General features: G+C 40.0%; 2 protein-coding genes across 2 annotated transcripts; both read right to left on the bottom strand.

The window, feature by feature from the left end:
* Positions 1–1,048: 1,048 nt before the first annotated feature.
* micos10 (mitochondrial contact site and cristae organizing system subunit 10) lies at positions 1,049–3,384 on the bottom strand. The gene is made up of 4 exons (XM_034591766.1): positions 3,236–3,384; positions 1,828–1,875; positions 1,397–1,503; positions 1,049–1,266 (listed from the first exon to the last, which is right to left on the bottom strand). Exons 1-4 carry the CDS (start codon positions 3,297–3,299, stop codon positions 1,258–1,260), a joined length of 228 nt encoding a protein of 75 aa, XP_034447657.1. The 5' UTR covers positions 3,300–3,384; the 3' UTR covers positions 1,049–1,257.
* Positions 3,385–4,220: 836 nt separating this feature from the next.
* On the bottom strand, positions 4,221–7,730 carry sike1 (suppressor of IKBKE 1). Its single transcript, XM_034591765.1, has 5 exons — positions 7,262–7,730; positions 6,372–6,477; positions 6,141–6,283; positions 5,911–6,024; positions 4,221–5,245 (listed from the first exon to the last, which is right to left on the bottom strand). Exons 1-5 carry the CDS (start codon positions 7,418–7,420, stop codon positions 5,117–5,119), a joined length of 651 nt encoding a protein of 216 aa, XP_034447656.1. The 5' UTR covers positions 7,421–7,730; the 3' UTR covers positions 4,221–5,116.
* Between the last annotated feature and the right edge of the window lie 2,051 nt (positions 7,731–9,781).

The raw sequence follows: 9,781 nt of genomic DNA on the forward strand, positions 1-9,781 counted from the left end.
ACAGATCTCTACACCGCCTGTGCAATCTGTCACCCAGTTGGCTGCACCACTCGTGGTGATGTAGGTGCTTTAAAGGATAAAGGGTGTGACTACAATGATTTTTTGGTCTTTTTTTCTGTTGTCAGCGACAAAATACCTAGAGAACTTCCGTTCTGTACTTAAAAGCGTGACATTTGTTACTTATGTAAGTAGTCAATAAAGGTTAAAGTAATTCTTAGTATTTTCAATGATTAAACAAAAAACATTCTCTGTTCTACCAGCATTTTGAAAGTATCGTCACCTTGTTCCAACTTCCCCCTCAAGCTAAACAACAGGGTATGACAACAGTAATAATTGACTTCCCGAGAGGAGCACTTGAATACTAAACATAAAACAACTTCATTCACAAGGCAAAGTCCAGTGCACTCCATCATTTCAACACCCTTGTCAAATACTAAACATAATACTCTTGTTTTTTTCCAATTTCATGCCCCCTCATGACTCATCTCCATCACTGCGCCCCAGTCACCAGCCACATCCGCTCAACTGCTGCCAACACTCTGACCCCCCTTCACCCACACCAGGCTTACCACCTTACGGGACAGCGTTTGCATTGCTGCCCTCGCCCCCCTTCCTCCCCGACGTATTTGAGAAAATCACTCCCACATGCCGTCACAAATAAACTGAACAAATTAAACGTCACCGACACTTGACTCCTCTTACTCTTTCAAGTACCACCATTACAGCTAGGACTGTATGAGTTGTAGTCAGGCTGTTGTAATTCATCACATAATTATTGTCTACTGCTTTATGGTTTATAATGGGTTTTGTTAGAGCGTCATCGATATGGACTTTGGGGAATTCAAATACAGCTTAATATATAGAAATTGAATTAAGTTTATTTTGTAAAATAAAAGTTTTTATATCTGTGCATATTAGTAAACATAAATGCAGGTACCAGTGTGTCTGTGAAAGGCTCATATGGGCAAACTTTCATCGGCCAACTGATAAATAGGTCGTTTTGTCCATTATAAAGCGTCTGAGAAATAACTTCATCACCAGGGCATCATTTTTTGTTGTTATAATTGTTTTATTAAATAAACACAGACTGTCCTGATTAGGCACATACAAATCATACTGAGTCATACTAGGGATGGACCGATCAACAGGGAGACATGAATCTCTCTGTAGAACAGTGCAAATGGCCGCTCCCCCATAATCAAAACAAAAAGAACAAATTCAAAAAAATAAAAAAGACAGTCCTTCGTTGGCTTGCAGCTATTGCTCCTGTTAAAGAAAACAGAAAACAGTTACATACATTTTTGATTTACATGAACAATAAAACGGGGTTGTTACTCTGAGTTAGAAACAAGGATTTTCTTCTGTAGCCTGTTTAACATTGTATTTGCAAACTAACCTTTTCTCTTCTGTGCAGCACATAATGTGACCTGAGGTCATTCTGACAGTTGACATATGCCATGCCAAGCCCCGCTCCTGAGCCGAAGGAAATCGGCCATGTGTGCCCTACAAATGAAACAGGTGCTTTACATCTTTTCATGCACTAAAATAAAACACAGATGCAAGTCACAATATGATAAAAAAAATATGAGAAATTATGTATAAAATCTTATGAATTTTCATTAAACTATTTGTTCATTTAGAAAAGTGTGACGAACAAAAACACTCCAAAGACTGATGAATGCAAAAGCCTTTCCCTGGTGGCTGTAGCAGAAAACTACATGTGTGCTCTGCAGCATCACTGCTGGCTCTGCTCGTCTTGGTACGGACCCGAGAGCTAAATTAAAGAGTCAAGACGCACTGCAGCAGACAACCATTCAAACTACTTACGTTTAAAGAACAGAACAGAAAACACGAGTCCTAAACCCAGTCCAGTGCCTGAAAAAAGAAAAAAATAACAGTCAACAAAGTGTTTCTAATGAACCATTTAAATGTAACACATATTCTTTTATTTCTATTCATTGTGAGCATATGATCACTTAAGTACATGTATTTATAGTATTGTATATTTATCATGAGCAATAGCAACATTTGAAACTCTACATTTGAATCTTTACTTTTGTTCATGTGGCCTCATAATTGTTTTTCCTTTAACTGTTTCAGGTACATATTTGTACAAAGCCTCCTTAATACAAAGTGAGCCAGTTAATTTGCTAATGCAGTAACAAATGACAATGACTTAGAACCAAACTCCATCCAAAATCTTGCTATATTTGATGCTTCAATTGTTGGCAGTAGCCTGGGTACATAATGGACATTCCTCTGTTATTCAGATGCAGGGTCCAGATAAAAATACAAGAATTACAAAGAATAAAATACACACGAAAGCACAAAAAATAAGATACTGGGATTGGTAACGTTCAGTTCTAAATCTAATATTTCTTAAAACCAAGATGACTTGAGCCGGCTAATAAATTTAAACATGAGCTTGCTTGGGCCCTGAAGTGGCCCCGTCGTGTCCTGTCAATCTGTTGAGAGAATCCTATTTCCTAAGCTTTTTGAAGAACATCATTTGCTTGAACAAGGGTCAAGTTTCAGATAATATTCAATGATGTGTGTCTTTGCTCAAAGCTATAGATTTGACAGTGAACAAGGCCTGACTAGAACGTGCACCTTTCTGAATCACAAATTGTGTATGCATGTTGGGTAGATAATTGGCCCCTCTGTGTAAACCCTGATTTAGAAAAGTCCTAGATTCGCCACTGCTGCTCAATTATGTATTGACAGGGCTCCTTACCACCGTTTCTATAAACCAGTGGAGCTATTACCTGAGATAATGTTTACATAGCATTAAAATAAACATTGGTTGGTGTTTTGAAAGAATGCCGAATTGAGCAGTGGGTACTCAAGTCTCGTAAAAAGGTTTTAATGTCGCAGCAAAGATGTAAACAAGGCAGGAACACGTCAATCCAACCTTATCTGAATGACGTTTCTTCTTGGGCTCTTTCCAATAACCCAATAACTCTAATAAGAGAAAAGGCAAAGCTGACAAGAACCGAGGTTTTGCATTTTATAGGTTAAACTACAGAATTAACCCTAATTCACGTGTCACAATAAATAAAACCCTCCTGCCTGTGTCTGGTCATTCACTTGTCCTTTGTAAGTCCTTTGGCGCTAGCTAGTTAGCTTCAGTCCCACCCAATGACAGCAGAGGAACTCAGTGAAAACGCTGCTCGTTTTCGGACGGATTCCGGGAAATGACAGTGTGGTTACACGCGGGACAATCGGGGATATTTACCGATTTTGATGGCACCGTCTGCCAGGCACCGGTCCCACTTCTTCCCCAGCTCCTTCTCGGACATGCTGCACGCTAGCTTGTGTCAAGGCGAGGTGTCAACTGTGCTGCTGCGTTCACGGCCTGTCGGACATAAACAGCTGGGTTCAGTGCGGGGGAACAAACGAGTGGAGAAGAAGAAGAGCGGTTTTCAGGCTGATTTCTCCTTTTGAAATGTGTTACTATGTAGAATAGATGCTGTTGATGAAGTAAACGAGACAAAAACACCCAAACGGACGAAATGCTCGTTTTTGCCTGTGCACGTGAACGCAGCATTGAGCCGCTCTTGCAAACCTCGCGATAAGTTACACACAAGCAACGCGGCTCAAAGTCGCCATCGTGTGGTAAAGAATTAAATGTGCAGAAATGAAGCCACCTGTAGCAGCCACTCGTGTAACTGAGTCCAATGTGCATTTGTAGTATTTATTATTACAATAACACAAACTCTGTAGAAATAGTCAATGAAAATAATTCATGTGAGTCAATAAACTAATACTTCAGTGGCAGTAAGTAGTAATAATACTTGGAGTAAGTAATATGGAATATAGCACATGTTATTGAACCTAATATGATGAAAATAACATTATACATGAAAAAACATTGTAATATCGCACTAAGGTATTATTTCTCAGTGTCAAGTACAGTATTAAGTGCCTAAGCGTAGCAATTGCCCTTTCAACTACACCACCAGCAGCCTGAACTGCTGATACCAGTCATTTTGTGTCCATTGATTAATAAGTGATGTTATTCCTACCATCTACAGTCAGCCACTGAGATCACATTTTAACATCATGTTGATGTTTCATGTGAACCTTAACTGAGACTCTTGACCTAGTTCTGCATCCCACTGCTGCCACTTGAGTGGTTTATTGGTGTTCCTAACAACGGGCTCCGTGAGTATACAGAGTATAGAGTATATGACAGAGAAAAACATCCAGATGCACAATTATTGCATTTATTACAAATTTATTTTAAAGTTTTTGAATGAAATTTTGTTTGACACAAATCATTACACTGTCATGAAGTCATTTCAGCATGTTCACCTTAACACTGATTTCCTGAGATGACAATATAGAATTTCTGAGAACATACAGCACACAAACATTTAATATCCATTTCAACAAAAGGATGGCATACTTTGAAATGTTACCATTAAATAAAGATGTGCCATCAGCTGGTACATTTGAATACTCTGCATCCAAAACTAGAAAACTGGTGTTTAAGACACTCAATTTAAGTACAAGACAAATGTATCAAATTCATAACATGATAGACGATCACACATAAATGATCCACTGTCGCTACTCAGCAGGCAAACTGTGTGAAACAGTGAAACAGCCAAAAGTCATCATGTTGACAAAGTGATTATCAAGCACAGCTACTTAAAATGGTGCCACTTACAAGTTGATATCATCAGTTTCCATTGAGTCAAGTCGTAGCAGGGTGGTGATGAGCATTTTACACTATGTGAATGGGAGTGAACAGCAAAGGGGCAACAAAGAGGTAGAAACTTTGTCCTTAACGAGCAAATGCATCTTTGGCAAAAAACAAAATAAATCCCCTTTGCTTTTGCTGCCTCCAGTACGTGCGTGTGTGTGTACATACGTGTGATGTACATATGTGAGAGCTACCATCCAGATATACCACAGGTAAATGCTCCTGACAGTCAATGATGTGTTGAGAGTGGCCTTTGCTACAAAACAGATGCTGTGGTCTGACTGCATCCCATCTTTAATAAGAAAATAAAAACAATGTGGTGAATAGAGTTGAAGAGATCATCAACCCTGTCTCCTGGTCCCGAAGGACTTGTTTCCTCATTCACAGTTCACACTGAAGCTGCTCTGGTCACTCGTTGGACTCCGGTTGAGGGGACTGTTCTTGTGCTACTGTTGCTGGCTGGTCGGGCTCCTCTCTCGCTGTCTTCACGGAGCTCTTGCTGATGACCAGGAGGTCTTGCAGCTCCTTGTTTTCAATCTGAACACGACAGGATAACATTTCATTAAAATAGTACTCGTGACATACTGAGTGTCAAAGGTTCAGTTGATCCAAACACACACAAAATATATATACATTCTATAATATTTTCTTACATACTTAAACTCTACTGGAATCTGGCCATGCAGACAGTTTTGGTTTTAGTAATCTATGTATATTTAGGATCCCTTCAGCCATGGTCTATTGATCAACATCTATGGCAGTTACAGCACTGAAAAAGAACAAATTTATATGAAAAATAAACTCGACCTGTAAGCAGGTATATCTGGGTCCAAGCAACCAAAGCAACTCATAAATTAAAAATCAAACAGTGACACCTACTTAGAGAAGCAGTGTCTCTTTTTGACAGGATAATCAAGAAACATTGCTGCAAATAGTTAACACTATATATATATATATATATATATATATATATATATATATATATATATATATATATATATATATGCTGTAAATAAAGAAAAATAAATAAGTAGTTCCTTCAACCCTCAGTGCTATTTTTGTCATTTTTAATGCTATTGAAGTTGTCCTTATAAACCACATAAAAAATGTTTACCATGCCATTGTTTGGTATTGTTTTGTATTGACACAAACTACGGGTTCACATTTAGAGAAACATCTACAGTTGGTTCTACTGAGCTCACCTCTAGTTGAGCCAGCCTCTCTTGAACAGAGCAGTAGTGCTGATCATCCACCTGCACGGCCCTTCTCATCACCTGGCCCATCTCACATATTCGCTCCACCTGGTTCTGCACTTCCTGGAGAATTACAATGCAAGCTATTGATCCTCAAGTATGTAAATTTCTAACTATACATCTTTCACTGTTTAATCCTGTCCTCTGAATAACTGAGCAAATGCAGAAAGCCAGTGTACTTTTGCGTGGTCCTCGTGGAGGCTAAGCACTGGTTTGGTGTCCAGCTCCTTCTTCGCCATCATTAGCTGAAGCATCTGCTTGCGGTATCGACCCATGATCAACTCCAGCGCGTATTGGTGTTCTTCGAGAGACAACCATAGCTCTGCAGAGACAGTCATGAAGAGGGTTTGGAAAAACAACATACAACACCAGACATACTATCAACAGAAGTGAGTGGGTTTATTTTTCACCTTTATTCTCCTGCTGTAGTTCCTTGATTTGAGTGTTTTCCTGAGTCAGAAGAACATGGGGCTTGTATTTGGTCAGCTCCTGAATCTCAGAAGAGTCTTCTGTGGGCTGAGGGGGGGGGGGGGGGGGTGCAATGAAGGGAAGAGAAGATAATCAATAGAAAGTTTTAATTTCAAATGAACTTCATATATATAGAAAAATGCGTCTTTGAGAACATACATTTTATAAAAATCTACCCCTCCCACCATAATAGTTGGTGAAATAAAATGTACTACAATCATCAATAATGGACTGTCACGTCATTATTGATATCTGACATCTGCACATCAACAAAACACATAACAGAGTAATATAAGAAATGTGAAGGACATCATGCAGATAATTGACACATTTGAGAAATTGAGGCCACAAGTTTAACTTGAGTTACCTTTTTTCACAGAAGTAGGTGAGTTCAAATGAACATGAGTCTAAAGCTGCAAATACCGGGTGTATATGAGTGATCTTGATATCTATGTAAAAGTAACACTTGTGGGGATTTCTGCAGAGGTGTAACCATCAGTATAGATGCTACTGGGTTAGAGTAAATGACAATGGAACACTACAGATTATAAACTGAAGATGTATATATATATATATATATTAATATTCTAATGAAGTCATGTAATTTAAAAAGGTACAGTGTGTAGAATGTAGTGCTGAAGTGTCATGTTGCAGCTGAACACCCCTCAGCTCACCCTCCCCTTCCAAACATGACAGACAACCTGTGGTATTTAGTTTAATCCTACAGAGCTCAGCTGAATCCTGTTGGCCCACTGTGTGCAGGCTTCTGTGCAGTGCAGCAGTAAATATGTACTTTAATGAAAAGTCTTTGTGTGGAGACACTCGTCCATACCTTGTCTGGGAGGTCATTTCCCACCTCTCTCATGCCCTGCACTCTCTGGCTCAGGGCCCCGGACTGTTCTATGAGTCCCTCGGCGGCCGTGTCGTGCTCTTTCAGCCTCTCCAGAAGGGTCCGGGCATCGCCCAACACTTTCTCTAAAGTGCAGGCCATTTACTGGAACCTGTTAAATTAGCTTACTGTCCCGCACGTAAGGTAAACAAGCCGCTTCTCACAGCCAGTGAGGGGGAAACAGCTCGCAGTGTTAGCTAACGCTAGCTGTGCAGCTTCAGCTAGCCGAGGCAGCTTCACTGTCTGTACAGAGACTTCATGTTGTGGACCTTTGGATCTATCTGTCGCAAGAAAGAAATAAAACCGACACATTTAAGTAAAACAAATCACTGTAGTTTGTTGACAGGTCTATTTCCGTGTCGGACCCAGAAGCAAACGATGACGTCCCTTCCGTATATTTTCTTTCCGTTTAATGGCGGGTGGCGACCATCGATCGGGGGCATTATCGCCACCTACTGTGTTGGAGTGTGAACCGCAACTATCCAACTATCCAACAATCCAACAACAACAAAACAGACAGACACACTCTGTCTGTGTCTGTTTCTCTCTCTCTCTCTCTCTCTCTCTCTCTCTCTCTCTCTCTCTCTCTCTCACACACACACACACACACACACACACACACACACACACACACACACACACACACACACACACACACACACACACACACACACACACACTCTGATGCAACAGCAACATCTTCTTTTCTGCATAATTGATCAAATAATTAATTTTCAATTAGTAATATGCTATGATTCTAAAAAGAACATAGTAGTTAAGTCGTCTCTGGTGGACATTCAAATGAAAGGAAATGAAGGAAGGAATGTTCTCAATGTTCTTATTGAGACTAAGCAACTTTTATTCTAAAACAAAGTGGCCAGATTTAACAAAGAGCCAGTCATGGTTTATAATGAATGTGTCATCTACACACCCTCTTTACCAGGAAGAGCTGTCACGTTATGTTTCTTGGATAGTAATGTCATTCTGTTAAGTTGATTTCAGATAGTGAAACAAACAAAGCACATTTCTGTTTTCTTCATCAAATAATTCTGCCTTGGGTTGAGGGAACAACGAAAATCAAAGCACCTACACAAAGCAAAAATAGAAATGATGTTCAATCTGAATGAGGATGGTCTTTCTGAGAAGTTAAGACATGCTGGGGGGGGTAGTCTTATTAACCATCTGATGTATACTGATGATTTGATTGTCTTTTCTCTTCTCCTTACAGTGCTGGTTTACAGCAACCACCAGAGTATGTTCAAATTAAGTACATTAAATATAACTCTAAAAATGTTATGATGATTTTTAGAATTAAGGAGCATCAGAAGCTGAACCGTCCTTCATTGGTTATGGCTGACAAAGTCCTAAATGTTGTAAACATTTGTAAAAAGATATCTGGGTCACATCCTTAGGGGAAAAAATGTGATGAGGCAGTGTCAGTGCTTTAAACTGTCTGCACAAGCCAACATGTTGACGCCTGTAGTCTGAAACTGAGAAATCTTCAGGTGGCAGGTATAGACACAGTCTGGATTTTGCTAACACTTCCGAGATGGACAAGTTCAAGCAAAATGTTTGTGGCTCGCCATGTTCCCACTTTTCATGCTCTGCTGAGGAATTTTATGCACAGTTTCATGTTTCGATCAACTGACTCACATCTGACGCAACTCATCTTGTTGGAAACACTGGAACAAAAGTCTGTGTGTGTTTCTAATCCCAGCGTGGTGGTAACGTGTGATGAATGTATTCTACATTTGTGTTCTGTATTTTGAAATTTATACTTTTTATTTTATTTTAATACTGATGGACCTGTGTCTGAAATAAAGCTTAACTAACTAAAAAACGAAATATAGTGATCTCATATTAAAGAGATAGTTCACCGGAAAAATTCAACCTCATTATCCACTCACCACTATGCCAATGGCTGTGTGGGTGAAGTGTTTGAGTCCACAAAACACTTTTGGAGTTTCAGGGGTAAACAGTGTTGCAGCCAGATCCAATTCAATTGAACCTTAGAATATGGAACACACAACCCACGGCTCACTGTGTCAGTAGCTGACGTATGCAGAGCCCTGAGGAGAATCAACTCGCATGGGCCCAGACAACATCCCGGGAGGGGCCTTCAGGGTATGTGCTGCACAACTCAGTGATGTCTTCACCACCATTTTTAACCTGTCCCTCACACAGGCCACAGTTCCATCTTGCTTTAAAAAGAACACCATTATCCCAATCCCCAAGAAAAACCCAGTAACCTGCTTGAATGATTACAGACCAGTTGCACTTACACCCATTATTATGAAGTGCTTCGATCGGGTCATACTGGGTCACATCAAATCCACCATTACCTCCACACTGGACCCCCTGCAGTTTGTATACCGGTCCAACAGATCTACTGAGGACGCAGTTTGTACTGCCCTGCAAACTGCCCTCTCCCATCTGGAAAACAAGGACACCTACCTCAGAATG

The sequence above is a fragment of the Hippoglossus hippoglossus genome, chromosome 7 (genome assembly GCF_009819705.1).
Source record: "Hippoglossus hippoglossus isolate fHipHip1 chromosome 7, fHipHip1.pri, whole genome shotgun sequence".
Taxonomy (NCBI): Eukaryota; Metazoa; Chordata; class Actinopteri; order Pleuronectiformes; family Pleuronectidae; genus Hippoglossus; species Hippoglossus hippoglossus.

What these genes read in the sequence shown, in the direction of transcription:
- micos10 (XM_034591766.1), bottom strand. Translation starts at nt 3,299, where the DNA reads ATGTCCGAGAAGGAGCTGGGGAAGAAGTGGGACCGGTGCCTGGCAGAC. An exon ending in AGACGGTGCCATCAAAATCG is followed by an intron (nt 1,876 to 3,235) that starts GTAAATATCCCC and finishes TTCTTTTTTCAG; the next exon opens with GCACTGGACTGGGTTTAGGA. An exon ending in TTCTGTTCTGTTCTTTAAAC is followed by an intron (nt 1,504 to 1,827) that starts GTAAGTAGTTTG and finishes TTTCATTTGTAG; the next exon opens with GGCACACATGGCCGATTTCC.
- sike1 (XM_034591765.1), bottom strand. Translation starts at nt 7,420, where the DNA reads ATGGCCTGCACTTTAGAGAAAGTGTTGGGCGATGCCCGGACCCTTCTG. An exon ending in GAAATGACCTCCCAGACAAG is followed by an intron (nt 6,478 to 7,261) that starts GTATGGACGAGT and finishes CCCCCCCCTCAG; the next exon opens with CCCACAGAAGACTCTTCTGA. An exon ending in TCCACGAGGACCACGCAAAA is followed by an intron (nt 6,025 to 6,140) that starts GTACACTGGCTT and finishes GTAATTCTCCAG; the next exon opens with GAAGTGCAGAACCAGGTGGA.